This window comes from Anser cygnoides, chromosome 5 (assembly GCF_040182565.1).
Source record: "Anser cygnoides isolate HZ-2024a breed goose chromosome 5, Taihu_goose_T2T_genome, whole genome shotgun sequence".
NCBI classification, from domain to species: Eukaryota; Metazoa; Chordata; class Aves; order Anseriformes; family Anatidae; genus Anser; species Anser cygnoides.
This window is the reverse complement of record NC_089877.1, coordinates 30,419,460-30,438,383: the sequence shown is the minus strand read 5'-3', so window position 1 is coordinate 30,438,383 and position 18,924 is coordinate 30,419,460. Positions and strand designations below refer to the sequence as shown.

Genomic DNA, 18,924 nt, shown 5'->3' with positions numbered 1-18,924 from the left:
GCCACGCGAGGCCGCGGCTTCGGGCCGCGCTCGGGCCCAGGGCAGGCCCGGCCCCGGCCCAGTGCCCTGAGGGGGCGTGTGCGGGAAAGAGAAAATCTGACAGTTTAAGAATGGATGCCTTCTGCTAGGAACAGATAAAACAATTCATGTACTATTATTCAATAAAATTAATAATTTCTTACTGCTTTACTCAAATTCTTTGCTTGTGGTGAAGAAGCTACTACTCTGTACTAGAAAGGATAACTGAAAATGGGGAAATAAAATTTTTGTAGCTATCAAAATGGTCTCACTGTAACACATTTTACATATGCTTTCAAAAAAAAAATCGAGCAAATAGCATACTAGGTTTTCCTAAAGTTTATTATAAAATGGTGGATTCGGGTCAGATTTTTAATGCCACTAGGCACCTGTCCGCCATCCCAGGTAGGCGCTTGCTTGTGTTAGAGGCTTCAAGCCTTTCAGCCTTCCATAGCAGCACCATGGAATCTAACAAGAGTGGATACTGTTGTGAAGTAGTCTTTGCTGGCATGAATTTGAGGTGAATGCTTAAGCATTAAAGCTGTGAGTGAATTACATAGCTCATTCTATTGAGTCCTGGCTCATCTTTACCCCATTTGCCATTAGTTTGATGTAAGTTACAGAAAAATAGACATTATAAAAAAATAAGAACTGTAAAACCTTTTATTATGACCCTTTTTCAAATCCCTTCTTCCTTTAAAATTGTCTTAACTTGTTTTGAATAGAAGTGTCAAAGCTGACTTCAAAAAAGGTCTAATAATTACTTATCTATGCATAAACTGAAAATTCTAGAGTCTTAACTGAGACCTTTGGGAACAGACGCTGAGGCTCTCCACTTCCCTGTGCTACAAAATTCTAGATGCTACCACCAGCAGAGCAGGAAAACTTATGCCTGAGGAATATTCATGTGAAGAAAGCCTATCATACAGGGCCTTTCAATAGGCGTTCAGTTGGAGGCAAAATACAACACCATAAGAAATTAGGAGGCATGTATCCTTCAGGAGTTAATTTTGTTTAATATTATCTTTTGAAAACCACTCAGGTACCAATTAGAGTAAAAGGCACTCAGCAGTCTGCAGTCTGGGGCTGATTTGTGTAGGATACCTCCATGAATCATACTTCTCTCATATTTTACAAAAGCTTCAACTGTAAAGAGCTGCACAGTGCCTTTACAGTGTGCAGAACCAGAGCCCACTGATTAGGGAAAGAAAAAAAAAGTAAATAGATAAAGTAAATTAATTTTGGAATGTAAAGGTACATGCCTTGAGATAGCTGCGATAGTGTAACATGAAATTTGTGTTCAATGAGCTGATGTCTCTGGCCATCCATGGATCTGGTGCTGCCAGTACTAAGAGATGACATTTGAATAAAAACATTATGTGTCTTTCTGCCCACTTACTGAAAGATCAGAATAGAATTAGGTCCATTTCCATGTAAGTACAAGGAAATCCCCTTCCAGTTGCCTTATGAAATACTAAATGGATACAGAATCATATCTGAGCTTAGTCACTAGGTATAGGGTAGACACAATATACGAAAATGTAGACAGAAAATTTTCCAGTAAAGAGTGATACATTTTTTGAAAGAGGCTGCTCTGACTAATTCTTCTAAGAATTTAAACTGTGATTTCAAATAAAAGGAGAGAGCAGGCAAATGTAGCCTATTCCTGCAAAATAACATGAATAAAACCAGTTACTACTGCACTGACCTATCTGGTCTTATTTTAGATTGAATTGTTATTCTGAATAGTAAGTTAACTTACTGAATACACATGAAAGAAAAACAAAACAAAACAAAACATCAACATGAATAAACAAAAGGATTATTTTACTCCAAAGGAAAAGGCTATCTATTTTATCTCCATTACTTTGTAATGGAGATTTATTAGAGTTACGGTTTGAGTATAAAGTTATGATTTGGATATGAATACTGGTATCTCTAATGGATGTTGCAGGTCTTTGTATGTTGTAATGCTAAAGCACCATTAGAATTAGGAACAAAGTCTTCATCCATCTGCTATGGTTTGAGTTCACATGGAGGATTCTTCATTTTGTGTTGTGTTTCTGAAGCTATTCAAGGATGGCTTCAGCAACCTGAAAACTGGCCCATACACTTTGTTTGACAAACTTAAAACCTAAATAAAACCATGGGCTAGTTCATATCTTGGTTTTGATCTTGTTTTTGTTATTTCCAAACAAAACCTCACTGCCCTCACAAAGGAGACTTGGTCCTTCCTTGGGCTGAAGGCCTCAAGGGGAAGCCAAGGTGTCAGGGGCAGTGCTGGCATTGTGGTAGGAAGCTGAACATGCTGAGGGAGTGCTGAACCATATGCTGGTGGTGCCACTGAAGTGTATCATGCTGCTGCTTCAATTTTCACATGCAATAAAAAAAGGAAGATCAAGGCTACCAGTGGTTTAAAAGATTTCAGGGCTCATTCCTGAGAGGTTTGCTTTAGTGTCTTTGCTGAGCTCCAGTGGGAGCATTTGCATTGCATTGATCTCAGATCCCCTATTCAAATTGGTTATATTATTGTTCCATACATTTTCAAAACTGTGACACGATGTTACCTGTGCGGCAGTGCTGGTGCTCCTCTGTGAGAGTGGCAACTGACCAATGGCAATGGTTATAAATGCAGCTTAGATTGGAACAATACACTGCGTGTAAATGGACATCATTACTAAACCAAAGCTAAACATAATTTGTGTTAACTGTGTATGTTTTAGTGTAGGCAGAAAGCTCATTTGAAAGTCTCTCTCTGTTTTATTTTTTCTTCTATGGATGTTGATAAATGTATCAGTGCTATGTGGTATGTGTGAAATTATACTATGACCTGTGAATTTAAAAGCTGAATCTGTCTGTGAAATCCATAGGAAAGTCCGAGATTTTATCCCAGAATTTCCACTATCCAATATTTTTAGTCTTGTTTTATTTTCAGGTCATCTGTTCTATGAAGAAAGAAGATACAGCCATCTGGGAGATTAGCATATATATTTTATGAAGCAGAGCAGAACTCTCTCTTCTACTGACTCAGATGCTAAAGACACAGATTCACAGCCATGCTCCTAGCCAGCACAGCACAGTTTCCAAAGCTGATGTTGCCAGTGGCTTACTTTTCCCGCTTGCAGTGACATTGGCAAAGCAGTTCTTTTCTAAAGTGGGAAAAAAACACAGTCCAGTTTTACAGCCATGCAGAGGGGCAATTTATAGTGATAGAAGAATCAATTTGTCAGTAGAGATTACATTATTTGAGGAGACATTATCAGCGATTGATCAAATAACTGTCTACTGGCATAAGACACATCTCCAGAGTGCTTTGTGTGGCTCTATCTGTGGATATAACCATGGAACACAGCTGAGATACATCTCTGGGAATGAGAGCATTAGTGCTGAGGTAATTTAAGATGCAAATATGAATGACCATGGAATGTAAAAGGAGCGAGCTGCACTAAGGAGACACACCAAGGAGCATCTCCTTAATGTTTTATACTTATGTACTGTGCTGGTAGAGATGTGCTTTCATCAAAGCTATAGTTGGTATAACAGTAGTGGTCTTGTACTGTTGACTGTTTCTGTTCCAGTACTTTTTCTTCCTTTTGGATCTTCTCCTTTTTTTTTTTTTTAATTTGTTGTTTGTTTTTTTGTAACATCTTGATTTTTGCCCTCACAGAGCACACAGACTAGGAGCCTAGGGTGCCAAGTTTTTGATATCCAATGTAGTTTTATAACTATGGGCTGGCACAGTAGTAAGACGGTGTTACAGAGCAGCTAGGTCCAGTGAAGGGAGAGGAAAGCTTTCAGTTCAAAGAAAATGTACTAGTTTAGTAGTCTGCATAAATATTCCAGAGAAGATAAGGCAAAAGCTGAGATGGATGTCCTAAATATATATGAATGATGAAATGGAGTCAGCAGATCACTTTCCTTAGCTTCTTAAAACAAGAACTAGGAATAGAATGGCCTTTTTTTTTTTTTTTTTTCTCCTCTAAAAATGTGTTTGTTTGTTTAATGTTATCTTCTTCTTCCTTTTGCCAGTTACGGAAATGTTAACTTAACATTTACTGATCCTTCTTTTTACCTTGATCACAAGAACAGCCTTTCCAATCTGGCCAAATCTTTTCATTCAGAAACCACTTTCTGACACGGCTGGTTAAAGATGCCAAGAGGAATCTGTGAAAATGGTAAAAACCTATCAGGGCTCTTCCAGAGCATTTCCCTGGACTCTCTCCCAGCTCCAGGCACTTGTTGTTCTGGGCTCCCTGAGCAAGCGAGACCGTCTCCGTAGAAACAAACACATCGCAGGGAAAGAAAAAGGGGGCAGAAAAGAAAAAGAGGGCAAAAAAGCAAGATCTCTTTTACAGGAGTGTTTATCACAATACCAAGGCATTCCACAAGAGGGCAGGGTTCTGTCTTGTTAGGTCGCTGCGGCAGACAACCTGAGCCTGGACTGAAGTCCATTTTTCTCTCATCGTTTTCACCGTCAGTAATATAACTCTCTACTTTAAAGCTTTCAGTGTTCTACAGCGGTGACCTAAATAAGTTTTAAACAGATGAAAGACAGGAGACGTCTATTTTGTTATGTTTCACTAGAATATTTAAACTACAATTTTTAAAGCACAATATCCACTTTGAACTATATTTGTATGCTTTTTTTTAAAAAACAAAAAAAAAAACAAAAAAACAAACATTATTTTTCCTTAAATATAATTGCACAGAAAAGTATTGCATGCAACTGGGGCTGTTTTTAAATAGGGACATTAAAATCAGCCCTTCAGATTTCATCTCAATCATCTGTTATTTGAACTCCAAAAATTAAAATACAGCTATTTGCTAACCCTCAGCTTCAAAATGCAGGCTGTTGCTGAAAGGGAGAGGACTGCTGCCCCTTCCCCATCCCATCCTACTTCCCCACGTTGTGCTGGCTTTACTGATCGTGTGTATGTACAGTCCTAAAGTGAGTCAGATCAACCTGAAAAGCTGATTGAAATCTCACTGCCTTTCCTTGGTGGCTTAGCTTTCAGCTAGATAAATGAGCTGAAACGACTCTAGAGCCACGCAGTCACTACTGGTGGAATCAGGAAAGCAGGTCAAGCATGACACGGGACAGGGAAGTTCCTTTCAGCATCAGCATCTGAATATGAGGGAACACTTCTCTACCATGAGGGTGACAGAGCACTGGCACAGGCTGCCCAGAGAGGCTGTGGAGTCTCCTTCTCTGGAGATACCCCTAACCCGCCGGGATGCCATCCTGTGCAGCCTGCTCTAGGTGGCCCCGCTTGGCAGGGGGAGGCCAGGTGATCTCCGGAGGTACCTTCCAACCTTGGCCATTCTGTGACTGGGCTCAGTAATATGGGATAAGCTTACACTAATTAGACAAGTCTAATTTGGAAACTAGTATTGAAACATGCCTAAATCCTACATGTCACATTGAAGTGTTCTGAACTCGAGCATATATACTTTTTGCTTTTCAATTCATTTGTAAAATAAGGATATCGATACGTCTGCTTTCTAGGCAAGGTGTATTTGCTTTCTGTCAGAAATAAAGCCTGTTTATTTTGTGAAAAAAAGAAAGGCACTTGAAAATCTACAGTTCCATGCAAGGTTCTCTGAAGTACTTGTTACTAAGTTTCAGTGGATGGACGTGCTTTCCCAGAAAACAGGACTAGCCAATTTATGTATTTTACAGGCACCAATAAGGATTCTGAGTGACATCGCTAACTCAGAGCACGCTCTTCTTAAGGCCCCCATCACTCTGTCAGCGTCAGAGCAGTCGCGGCGCCTCACGGCGCAAGATGGCGGCGGGGGCGAACCACGGCCGCTCGCCCGCCCCCTGCCGGGCGGCCGCCCCCCCCCGTGAACCCCCGCCGCGCGCAGGTCCGGCCCCGCCCCACCGCCAAGACCGCCCTGCCATTGGCCAGCGGCGCCGGCCGGCCGGAGAATGTGGCCCCGCCCCCTCGGGGCGCTCCGCCTTCAGCCCTCCCCGCGTCGTGCTCCCCTCCGCAGCCAATGAGAAGCGGCGGGGTGGGCGGGCCTCGGGCCGCTTAACTGACAAGGGCCGCGCGGCCAATCGGAAGCGACGGCTGACGGGGCGGGGGCCAATCGCGAGGCCGCCGGTGAGTGCGAGACTCCGGCGCGAGGGGGGTGGGTGGGCGTGGCCGAGCGGGCGAGGACCCCCCCCAATCGGCCGCGAGGAAGCGTTGACGGGCGGCGGCGGCGCCCAATAGCGGCGAGGAGCCGGAGCGGCCCCTCCCCTCCGTCCGCCGAAGCTGCCAGAGAGTCAGGTGGCTCCGGGATGCGCGGCGGCGGCGGGCGGCGGCGGCGGCGGCCGGGGCGGGGGACGCGGCCGCGGTGGCGGCGGCCCGGCGGCAGGCGCTGCCCGGCCTCGCCTCTCCCCGCGCTGGGCTGAGGCGGCCCCGCGCCGGGCCCCCGACCCCCGGCAGTCGGCGGCGCCGGGGCCGCATGAACAATAGGCGGCCCGCCCGGCCCCGCCGCCCCCCGCCGCGCCCGGCTGCCGCGGGCGGCCCCCCCTATGGAGCAGCCTGGCCATGGAGCCCCTGAGAGCGCCGGGCGCGGAGGGCGCGGGCGGCGGCGGCGGGGAGGCGGCGGGCGGCGGGCCGCTCTGGACGGCCGTCTTCGAGTACGAGGCGTGCGGCGAGGACGAGCTGAGCCTGCGGCCGGGGGACGTGGTGCAGGTGCTGTCCCGGGACTCGCAGGTGTCCGGCGACGAGGGCTGGTGGACGGGCAAGATCGACCAGCGCGTCGGCATCTTCCCCAGCAACTACGTGAGCAGCGGCGTGCAGGGGGCCGGCCCCGAGCTGCGGGCCCGATACCCGCCGCCCCCCGCCATACAGCGTAAGGAGAACGGGCACCGGGGGCACCGGGGGGGGGGGGGGGGGGTGAGGGTCCCCGTGTGGCCCTAACGGGAGTCGCGGTGGGAGCGGGGGAGGCCCCGGCCTGGCCCTGCCGCGGGCCCTGGGGAGCCCGGCACCAGCACGGCGGGGAAGGCCCGGCCCTTTTCCCACCCCTCCGGCGCCCTCCTGTCTTCCAGGCTCGCCGGTCTCTCCGGGGAGAGCAAAGCTAGATCGCCGTGGTAGCGTTCCGTTGGTGCCAGGAGCTGTTTCCCTTGGTTAAGCGCTGCGTTTCTAGGGGCTGGTGAATTTTCACGAAATGAATGAAGCTTCGTGGTTAGGCAGTGGTGGAGGCTCCGGGGGCTCTCCCTTCAAGAACATCCTTAAGGAGACGTTGCTGGATAGGACACGGTTGCTTTCTGCGGTGTTGATTCACTGCTAGTACTTGTACAATATGTTCCTTGCTCCTAACCAAAAGTCATTGTTTTTTTATGTAAAAGAGACCCTATGTTAATTTGTGTTATCAGGTTCCCACTTGACATTTACGTCCTTAAAAAATCTGTTCTAAAACATACCCGAATGAGTCTTATATGAAATTGGATTTTTGGGCCTGACAGTTGCTTGATTAAGGTGTGATGCTGAAGGCATGAAGGGGTTGGCTTGTTCCTAATTTCAGTGTGGTTTTGAAGCCTTTGGAGTCAGGCTTCAAGCCATTTCATCTCTGCTTATTTTAGGTGCTGTGTACAGTTGTGGAAAGAGAAACAGTAAGGAATGACTGTTACTAAATCGTGTTTCTCTATCAATATTGACAATTCAGGCAAGAATAAAGCTTGGGGGGGGGGGGGCAAAGATAAATCATCAGATTAGTAGGTGGTTCTAGAAAGTGAAAAGAGTAAAAAGATGCTTTGTCCTATCTAGGACATATCTCCAAGGAATACAGCTAATACCTTCTTTTCTCATTCTTTGTCTCCTTGAAAGCATTTAAGTAAAAAACTCAGTAATTCATAGCATTGCCCTTGGAACTGTGAAGGGACTAGGTTGGGCAGTGGGGGTGCTATCCTTCCTGCTGGAACAGCACAGATTTTCCTTCCCCCACATGCAGAAAACACTGCAAATGTTTAGTGGGTTTTGCCTTTGAGGTAGTTGTGAAGAACCATTTCTTCAGAAATTCTTGAAGCCTCAGCTTCCCTCCTGTTTTGTCTGGTTTTTTTTTGCCTGCTTTTGCACAGCCTTTGTAAATACAACCTTCCTGCCCTATTACGTTTCTCTTGGCCGGGGATGGTTCAGGAGCAGTTACGGAGTTGCACCTTCCCCCTTTACCCTTGTCTTACCCTTCTGCACTAACAGGAGCGCACTACCTCTGTTCTCTCAAGTCAGCAACCATATGTTCGTGACGGAATAGAACTTGTTCCCCTGCAGTGAGTTTTTAATATGCTAAAGGGCCGTGGTGTTGGTTTTGGTTTTGTTTTTTATAGAAGCAATAATTTGGACAGGTGGTAAGGTTGGTTGCTGTTGAATTGAATTTCCAAGTTTAACGTTATAAACCTCTCTGCCCTTTGCAAGGATTGAGGCTCACTTTAGAGCTGGTGTTGTTAGTTTGAAAGCTGTTTGGAGTAACAATCTACTTGCTCACTGGACTACAGAATAAGAGTCTTCTGTGGCAGTAGTGCAGGGTGTAACTCCAGAGATGTACACCTCTGTGGAGATGCTATTTTTAGTTGCTTACCTAAAGTTTATTTTCATGTCTCATGAAGGTGTTGGAGTGCAAGTCCTTGAGATTTTGTTTCCGCTGAGAGCTGTGATAGCAAGTAACGGCTTGCTGTCTTTCTACCATCGGGGTAGCACGCTTGAATCTTCCCTCAAGGGTACCCTGACGGTACAAGTGTGCTCTCCCTGCGGTGCCTGTCGAGGCTGTCAGCAATGGGCCCATTTGGAGGACCCTCATCTGCACCGTGGGCTCTTACGCACTGCAGACCGAGTTAAATAGCTTAATCATACAGTATAATAAATAGCAATTAAATAGCTACTTCGCAGTTGGGTGATGAGGCACTGGAACAGGTTGCCCGGAGAGGTTGTGGGGGTTGTGGATGCCCCATCTGGAGGGCCAGGTTAGATGAGGCCCTGGGCAACCCAGTTTGGTGGGTGGCATCCCTGCCCATGGCAGGGGGTTGCAACCAGGTGAGCTTTGAGACCCCTTCTGACTTGAGCCATTTTATGATGTGGCCTCTGGTTCATGGCTGTGATTCCTTATAAGTCCCCAGAGGAGTCATAGCACTTCACTTAAATTCTACGGCAATAAAACCAGCATGTTAAACGTTCCCATTGCCTGGACAGTTTAGTGCAGCATGTCCGACAAATGAAACTTGAGTTTAGGAAAAGGGTTTTAGTGCTTAGAAATGTGAGGAAAATGAGTTTTTTGTGCACTAGGGTAGCTGTGAAGATAAAGAAACTAACTTAACATGAAATACCGTAAAAAAAAAAAACAACACACACACAAAAACAAACAAAAACAACAAAAAAAAAAACTTGTCTGCAGATGGCCTGTTTTCCTGATGAAGCTACCCGTGAGGGTGAGGTAGCTGGTCTGCGTTAAAGAAACATATTCAAGCTGAAGCAAAGGGCATGCTTGCATATGAAAGAAATTTTAGAATAATTGCATGCGTTGCAGTGCAACATATCCGACCTCACTTGGAAGCGTAAACCTCTGGCCTTGTGCCCAGGAGTGACTGGGGTTCCTGCGTGCACCCAGCAGGGGAGCGGTGCTCCTGAGGTCCGGTTTGTCCGGGGCTGCTCCCGGAGTGGCTCCCGGCGCTGTGCCCGGAGCCGTGCCCGGAGCTGTCCGTTCAGCACCGCGGGAGGCGGCGGGAGAGCACGCCGTGTCCTCGGAGCCTGTTTCGCCCGGGACTGCCAGCTCCTTTCCCGTGTTTTCGGCGACACGGTCCTCTGGTGTCTGTAGTTACTGTCGACATAGTCTTGTTCTAAAATTTCTGCGCTTCTGGTCAGAACTTAACGCCTTTGTCTTTGCTCAGCGGTAGCTCCTGAGTTTTTGAACACCAGGACTCTTATTGTAGGAGCGAAACCTTCTTTGGCTTTAAATCAGTGTGTGTAAATCCTCGGAGTTCAAAATCTTAACCAAAAGATGCCTTCAGGTAGTGGACAAAAAGTGTTCTGGATGGGAAAGGAAGGGTCTTTCCCCTTTTGGAAGACATTCCTGGTCAGTTTTCTACCTTGTTTCCCACCAACCTGTTGTTCGTGGAACACTAAAAGAACATAGGCATCCTTATTATCCACTATATATAATATGTATTAGTCAAAAATGTTTTTCTTATTGCTAGCCCAGAATACTCAGTATGCGCAGTCTGATCCATCTGTTTGTTGCACTATCGTAAGTAATGTCAGAGCTGGCTGACAGATCTCATGGGGAACAAGTCTGCACAGCTTGTACAAGTGTGGAAGAATAAGCTTGGTTTGGGAAAGACTAAAAGATCGTTAGTGACAGTTGAAAAAAAATTAAAATACAGAACAAATGCAGAAGATACATTTGGGGTCAACTTTCAGCTCTATTGTATTAGGTGCTGTAGTCCTGTCAGTGAAGATTAGATTGTGGGTGTCTCTTGTTTTATTTTACATAGTCTTGTGCTGTCGAGGGCAAAAAACTAGGGTTTATCCTTAACAGAGTTTCAGCGTGTTAAAATGATGATATTTGAAGTGTATCATTGACCACTGTGATGTCAAAGCCATCACCATTCACAAGGAATGCTTTGTACTGTTTTTTATGATACTGCAGGATCTGTTTTACCACACTATTTCTTAATGAAAGATCGCCAGAAGGGACGTTTACTTTCATTTCTATTATTTTGAATAAAAATTGGCCCTTCTTCTAAGGGTAAGGGTGAGGTTGGGCAACGCAGACCTTGAGCTGATCTTCAGGCTGCACAGTTGCTAAATGTTTACGTCTTTTTCTTCTCTCTCTTTTTCTAGTCCTGGAGATCGACTTCTCAGAGCTTGTTCTGGAGGAAATCATTGGCATAGGGGGCTTTGGAAAAGTATATCGAGCTGTGTGGATAGGAGATGAGGTTGCCGTCAAGGCAGCTCGCTATGACCCTGACGAGGACATCAGCCAGACCATTGAGAACGTCCGCCAAGAGGCCAAGCTCTTTGCCATGTTAAAGCATCCGAACATCATCGCCCTCCGGGGTGTATGTTTGAAGGAACCGAACCTTTGCTTGATCATGGAGTTTGCCCGTGGAGGATCGCTAAATAGAGTGTTGTCTGGTAAAAGGATACCTCCTGACATATTGGTGAACTGGGCAGTACAGATTGCAAGGGGAATGAACTACCTGCACGAGGAAGCGATTGTTCCCATAATTCACCGTGACCTGAAGTCCAGCAACAGTAAGTGCTACACAGTGAACAGCCGGGGTGCTGGGGCAGGGTTTCAGAAAGAAATAGTACGTAGCAAAGAGGGGAATAATGTTAATTTCACAGTCCTTTCTTGTGAACCACTGTATCCTCTAATTCAATCCCAGAGGGGTTTAGCCCTGTAAAATACGGTGCTATAGACCACAGAAAACAGACAAATGCTTGCACTTCATAGAAGCAACTTTTAAATGACTGGATGCAAAAGGAGCTATAATTGGAGCATGCTTCTGTCATAGTTCTCATATTTATGATGTCTCAGTTTTATTGGCATTTCAACAGACTCTGGTATGTTGGAACATGCTGTTGAAATTAAAATGTGCATCCTCTTTTTACTTTTTGGAAGGATGAGGGCTTCTTTTGGGAAGATGAACGCTCCCAAGCTTTTATTTTACTTGCTAGATTTTGCTGTCTAGATGAGATATAAGCCTGATCTCCTTCTGGGAGATGTTATGCCATATCTGCCAAATGGCAGCTTCTCCCTGTCCCTCATAGAACTGGTGTTGACAGAAACGTTAATTCAGGTAAATTAAATGAACCAGTACACCTATGTCTTGAGCTGATGTTTGTGGTGCTTTACATGGGATGAAGCTGACCCATGAGAGTGTGGGGCCTAAAGCTCTGGTGCTTTTGATTCTGGATTCCACTACATGATTGTAATAGCATTGTTGTCTTCGATCTGAGTATTTTTGGTAATGTATCTATTTTTTCCAAGCTTAAAACTGCCTTGAAGTCAGATGCATGCACAGAACCACTGTGAGTGTGGGAACAAACTGCTGCAGTGACTTAAAGATCATCTCCCTTCCTGATGCTTGCGTGCAGCTGTTTGGACTTTCTTTCTGCTTGTCTCTGTCTAGACGGCAAGAGAAAACAGATCCCTGCATTTTAGTTGCAGTGTGTAGTAGGTGTGCTAGTGAGAACTCATTTTTATTTATGGCTTGAGTTAATAAGAAGTGCTATGAACTGTGTGGCTGAGATGCAGGCACATGCCCTCCTTAGCTTTGAGGGCAGTAACATCTAGCAAAGAGGTCTGACAGATGGGAATTTTAATATCTTAAATAGATTTGCCAGAGCTAGCATTAACCATTACAATGCTATAAATTTTCGGTCCTTGTAGACTCTCCCTACGTTTTTTTGGCATCAGGTCTTGTGGCAGTGAATTTACGTGGTTTGTTGTGAAGGAAAAAATAAGTATTATTAACTGCAGTTAGTGAGTTTGAAAATAGGAACTCTTGAGTTTTCAAGTTGGTTTGTATATTATTATTTTTATACTGCTAAAGTTTCCCTTTTCATTAAAAAGTCAAGGCAATCTCAATATCTATAAAGATTTCCTGATATCTAACCTTTCTCCTTCCCTTACAAATGACAGTACATATGAGTCTATTGATAAATTGAGAAGAGGGAATGATTGATTGGCTTGATTAATGGAGGTCAGGCTTCATCTGTGAATAAGAAGTTGACTGAAGAATGGGGCCTCCTACCCTTACCTAAGTAAATATTTACTGGCTTGTTTCCCTAATAGGCTGTTAAGAGCTTATTGCTAAACGTTTTTGAGGTTTAGAACAAAAGCTATTTCTGAAATAAAGTGCTGTTAGTTCCAGGCATTGCACTGTTTCATTCAAACTAGAGACTGCTAGTTGTAGGAGGGACACGTACCAAGCAGAGTACTAGGCAAACCAAAGGGACACCAGTGCACAGTGTCGCCAACCAAACCCACGTATGGGTGCTAGAAAACATCTGTTTTGGCAGCAACAAGAGTAAATGTCTCTTGTCACGGTGATTCAGCAGTACGTGGTTTGTGCTGCACTGTAAATCCTCAGTGAGAAGTGGAGGGCTTTGCGAAATACATTACTGGAAGTTTTCTCATTTGGGAAGAATCGATAGGAAAAGAAGAGGAACAGTGAGTGGGAATGTCCATGGGAGAATTCAAAGACCTGTGTTTGGAGCAGAGAGGAGAATTGTGTCATTAGATCACAGCAGTGGTGTGGAACTTTTTGGGCTGGCTGTTGGTTTTTTTTTTTTTTTTTTTGGTGGGGAATTGCACCGTAAGTATATATTACCTATATGTTCAGGTAGGCTTAACTCATGGTTATCTGTAGGATAAACAGCTTTGGACTTCCAACTCTCGTCTTTCCTGAATACCATGTTACTGCAGTGCTAATGTTCCTTTTCCACTGTATATAATGCACATCGTAGGAATTGCTCTGCCCTGTTTGCTTTTTGCAAGTTTTGTAAAGATTAGTGGACCATGTTATTGCATATTATATGTGCTTTGCATTTTATTTGTTCTTCTAATGTACTTATTTTTTTTTCCATTACTGTGGATAATCAAGAACAAATTAGGTTGTTAGCTTTGTGGCTGTAGAATTACAAGCCTGTAGCGTTTTCTTTGGCCAAGTTACCACCTGCCGACTGATAGACACTAATGTGTCTCTGGAGAAGGAACAGCTTCTGCTTGCAAGAACTTGGAAAAGATTCTTGCAGACAACTTCTGTCACATACTGAACATCTACAAGTGCTGCAGAGCTGTCATGGGAACATCAGCTGCATTGGTCTACTGATTTGTACTGCCTAGGTTTGGTAATAGGCACTTGTGTGACTGATACATCTCATCTCCAAGAATCAGCTGGTAGCTGGGACTTGAGCAGTCTGCCTGAAGCTGCGGGAGGAGTCAGCCTGAGAGTTAGGGAACAAGATGGAGGAGTGGGAAAGAACAGCTGCCTTATTTAAAGTCAAATTTTCTACTGGAATAGGAGAAAATGAGAGAATGGCTTGCTTTCAGAAGTCTACTTGCATTCAGGCAGATACAGATTGCATAAGGACAGTACTTCGTGCTGAACCTTCTAAAAATATGTTACGTTTTGAACAGTGAAATAAATTAAGTGGGCGCCTTAATGGAAGTCTGAGAAATTACCCCACTATATACATAGTAGGATTTGAAAAAATCCTTTTTAACCTGAACTACTGCAGCTTTATCTGTGGACTCAACTAGTAGGTGCCCAAAAAAGTCTCTGAATAGTTCTCAACTTTTTGGATGGCAGACTATATAACAAGGTTTTGATTGACTTTGGGAAGTAAGTTCCACTTGTATAGAGGCTGAATATTGTGGGGTTATTTGAATATTCCAGGAGGTGTCTATTCCTTGAGCCTTTCTCAGTCAAAAAACACTTTCCAAACTGATTGTCTCTTTCTTCTGTTAATCAAAAATGTGAGCATCTTATTTCTGTTCCACAATTTTTTTCTTCATTTTTTTCTCCTTTTTATTATCTTGGCTTTCTAAAGGTAATGCATTTACGGTGTAGGAAGTGTCCTGAAAGTTTTAAATGCAGTGTTATTTTGAGGCAGATTTTTAATGTAAACTTTGGAGGTTCTGAGCTGCCTGTTTTCATTGCTTTGTGGATGTTATCAGGAAATGAGTATGTGAAATCTTTACGGAACAAATTGCACACCTGCGATTTATTTTATTACAGAGAACTGAAATTCTTTTGCTGTGTGTCAGTTCAGTTGGCAGCGAGTCTGGCAGTTCCAGTGGAATTACCATTTCACATGTTACTGATATAACTGCAAAAGGGAAAGAGGATAACCCAGGAAAGCTGTTTAGTTCTGCTGTGAGGAGATGATTTTTTTTTTCCTTGGCATTTGATTCAAGAGACTCAATTCTTTTCATGTAAGAAATGAATCTGTCAACAGATTAAAATAGATTAATGTCTGGCTTCTTTCTTCTTTTCATCTGGTGATATTGCTAACCTTTGCCTCTTCACCTGCGTTTCGGTGCTCCACTGAGCATCTGCTACAGAATTGGTAGTAGACCTCTCCCAGTGCAGAGGCTCCTAAATAATGTAAATACTGAACTACAGGAGGGCAAAAAAGAAAGGCAACTGGGAATACCTGCTGAAGTCAGCATCATTGTGTTTAGAGCAGCTCTTGGAGTTCCCTTTTCTTCTCTCATCCGATTTGAATCTCATTTCTGGCCAGTGGAAGGTGTTGCTTAGGATCAGAAAGGGCAGTCCTGTTGGTTTTAGTGAAGTATTGTAAATAGCAAAGCTGGTTCTGTTTGTTTCTGTTTGTCTGTCAACGTTAGATGTGCCAGCATTGCTTTAGGAATAATGCCAGTTAACTAATGCTGCAGAGAACTAGCAAGAACATTTGCTTTTTTTTTTTCGGTTGGCTCAGCAAAACATGTTTATTCTTTGCACTACATGGAAAGATTTTGCTGAGGGTGTTCATGCCAGTTAGCAAAATGCATTATAAAAGCCTCTGTTTGTGTTACTCAAAGTGGCACAGAAGATTAGCAGAAAAGTGACATGGCCAAGGTCAAAGAAAGAGGTAAAGACAGAGCTCAAAAGAAAGTCCAACAGTGCTGATTCAGTCAAGTTAGTAGTTTTTCCCTTCTAGTTCTTTGAAGGTGTTTACTTCTATGATTTCTTGGAGCACCAAGGGTAAGTCTGTGGTAGCTCAAGAGTCGAAGCTCAAGCTTTCTAAAGGTCTTCTAAGTCCACTATAGCTTTGCCTATTTCTTTTAAGCAGCTTAAGCCCTTTTCTGTTTGTAAAATGCTGATAGAATTGACTCTCTTATGGTCTCTGGACAGTTGTTCCCAGGTCTTAAAATATTCCTTGTTCTTTTTTACTAGTTCAAATCCAACCCCAGGACAACAGGACTTGAATATCACAAAGCAGTCTTGCTAATGTGAGTAGTTATGTCATTCCTCTCTGCAGTATTTGGATCCCAATCCATTCATAAATGACATTGCTCTTGTTGGTCTTTTCTGAGAAGGAAGAGTGCTTAATGTAAACTTCTTCGTTCTGACAGAAGAGAGGTTTCACGGGGTCAGGTTAAAGTGTGTTGGTAGAGCAGTTTGCGCTCCTGTCGCTGCTGCTAGTACTTGAGTGTAACTTGCTGACTAACTCTCTAATGTTGTACCTTCTACCAGAAAGGATTTCCTTTGTCAGTGCAATTAAATGAGTGTGAGTAATGCTTCATGTAAATCATAGTGAAACTATTTTAAGGGCATCTAAGTGCATTATACTAGGTGCATTATTGATCTGGCTGTAGTTGGTTGATCCATTCTGTGAGAGGAAAGAGAATGTAATTTTTTGGACAACACCAAGGAGATTATGCAAACGTTCTCAGGTTTAGTTCAGGGAGCATAGAAGTCAAGTTTTTTTTTTAAGATTAAGAAAGTACATGCAGTAGAAATCAAGCCTTTCAAACAGTCAGAATACACTCGTAAAGGTGACTTGGATGACTTTTCAGGTTCTGCACTTCAGCAATTACCAGGTTCTGTGGACACGCTCCGTGATATTGCTAATGGTGCATAACTCCTAGTTCTGGCTTCCGTGTTCCTTTCTCTGACTCCCCAGAGCATCAGCTGTTGTGCTGACATTCTGCTCACTTGTATTGTGGTTAACAAATTCCAGAGAACGGGGTACCTGCTGCACGCACTCATACAATGCAATTCATGCCAGTAATATTACAACTTTCTGTCGAACAGAATGCAGTAAAGTATTTCAATTTCATGTGTTATTAGCTCAGAAGATGTAAATTATACTTGAAGGCAATGCTAACTCTTAAGCTATTGAGACATTGAGAATTCACAAAAATAGGGAGACAGTTTACTTTTTTTCTTAGCTTGTCTAAATTAGTGCAACTACTTTTTTCTGAGAGATTTGACAGATGTTTTCATGCTGCAGACTTCTTTCAGTATGTGTTAGCAGGTTTCTGAGTTACAGGATGTGTTTTCATGTTGGAAATGTTTTATTTTAGTTGAATATTAATTGCTGTCTTCACTGTGAATTGCAGTTCAGAAAAGGAGTGATTTTTTTTTGAAATAACTGTAACATCTGCAAGAACACTGTGGGATACTCCTGCCCCACCATGCAGCAAAAAATCAAATTTATAAGTGGAATCCCCTATTTTTGTAGACAAGAATGGAGTTTGTCATTTTTAGAAGTGAAATTCTGCTCCTTTAAAAAAGAAGTCTCAATGTCCTTTCCGTGTCTCTGTGCCACTGTGTGTATTTTTCTGCAGGGTTCTTTTTCCTGCAAAGGAAAATTTAACCACATGCTGTGTACCAAGCACTTTCTCCAAATTGTTGGAACCATAGAGCAGATAGGAACAGACTTAACCCCCATCATGTGGGAAGTGTACCTAGGCATCTGTGTGCTGATCCCTTGGCTTCGCATCTGACCATCTGTGACAGCTATGATAAATCCGGTTTTCTGAAATTTCTTTCTAAGCAGTAAGTCAAGAATGAGAACAGCTTTGTGGCATTTCAGGGAAACTAGAATAACTTTTTCAGCTGCATCATTTTGTGTTGCTTCAACATCAATAAACTTGATTTGAATTTTGAGAGACTTCTGTCAGCAGCTTTATTTTGCTTTTCTCATCAAACAATTCTTTCAGAATTTCAACATATTCAAGGCAAACAAACTCACTTTTAAAGGATCAAAAGTTAAGCATGGGTTTGCTTTTTGAAGTGATGAATCATCACTGAAGACGATTCCTTAATTTTGGCAATATCCCATTTTAGAGATGGTGTGTCTTCTATGATGAGCCTAGAAAAGCCTTAAGTTGTTGGGAAGATCACAGGATGTAGCATGTGCTTTAGGTAGTTTCTTTTTGTTACATGCTTGCTTTCTGAGTCTAAGATAGTTTGTTAGATTGGTGTGTCCTTGATTTCCAAAAGGTTGTTGAAGTTAACTGGGATACCTGATAATTACTTATTGTCAGTCTACTAATGGCAAGCTAAATTCAGCCTCCCTAGGCTTTTTCCAGATATGAAAAAGTAATAACAAAAGCATGCACTAAGAGGAGAAATTATCACAATGTATCAGGATTTATAATTACATTGTGTGGTTTCATCCCTGTTTCTTGAATCAGGGAGAAGAATGCTTACTTGCTTAATAGTAAGTCTTTGGATCCCAGCCTGCAGAATAATCGTTACAGCGTTAATGGCAGCATGGTGCAGCATCGTTTCCTCATCTTTTCAAAAGGAATTAGTCAAAGGACAGATAGCCTTCCTGTGATCTGCATGTGTTACAAACTTTCCACCCCCCTTTCTAAAAATTTTCTTATATTACTCCAGCATTTTTTTGTAACACCACTTAGGAGAAAAAAATATTTAAAAAGCTTCTCTGAACATCAAACTTCAGCTTATGAGTATATAGATATCAAGTAAGTTCTGAAATCCTGTGTGTGCTTTGAATACTGTAGTGAAGTCCAGGGTGATACTTTGGAGGTACAAGCCAGGCTCCTAGTTGGCTGTGCCACATCTTCCTCAGATCCTTCCTCGGACAGGCTTCTGGAGTTTGCTTTGGCTGTTGAGAAATGTTAATGGATTAGCTGTGTTTGTTACAACTGGAAATGTTCACTTAAAATCTGAGCATGACTTCAGCCTTGTTGACTTAAGGACTTGCGGTTTGTGTAGCAAATGATAGCATTGAATTGCTCTATGTTACAGTGGCTGCAGGAAGTATTTCTGCCACTATGGTTTTGCTTATTGCAACGCTTGGGGATTGAACTGGGGGTTCCTGCAGCACGCCGGGGCGCTGCAAAGAACTGCTGGTACGGATAACGGTAAAAGGGCTGAAAAGCATGAGCTATGAAGAAAGGCTGTGGACACTTGGTCCCTCTAATTTGGAGAAA

General features: G+C 43.4%; 1 protein-coding gene across 12 annotated transcripts in view; it reads left to right on the top strand.

Moving 5' to 3' along the window:
* Positions 1-6,298: 6,298 nt before the first annotated feature.
* MAP3K9 (mitogen-activated protein kinase kinase kinase 9) overlaps positions 6,299-18,924 on the top strand; it is an 80,456-nt gene continuing 67,830 nt past the window's right edge. For 10 of the 12 annotated variants that reach the window (XM_066997772.1, XM_066997766.1, XM_066997771.1 and 7 more), the window contains exons 1-2: positions 6,300-6,864; positions 10,842-11,255. In XM_066997772.1, coding sequence (XP_066853873.1) covers positions 6,558-6,864; positions 10,842-11,255 — 721 coding nt within the window. In that variant the 5' untranslated portion in view covers positions 6,300-6,557. Of the gene's footprint in view, positions 6,865-10,841; positions 11,256-18,924 lie in introns of all 12 variants that reach the window. The other 2 variants (XM_066997769.1, XM_066997768.1) reach the window with 1 other exon arrangement.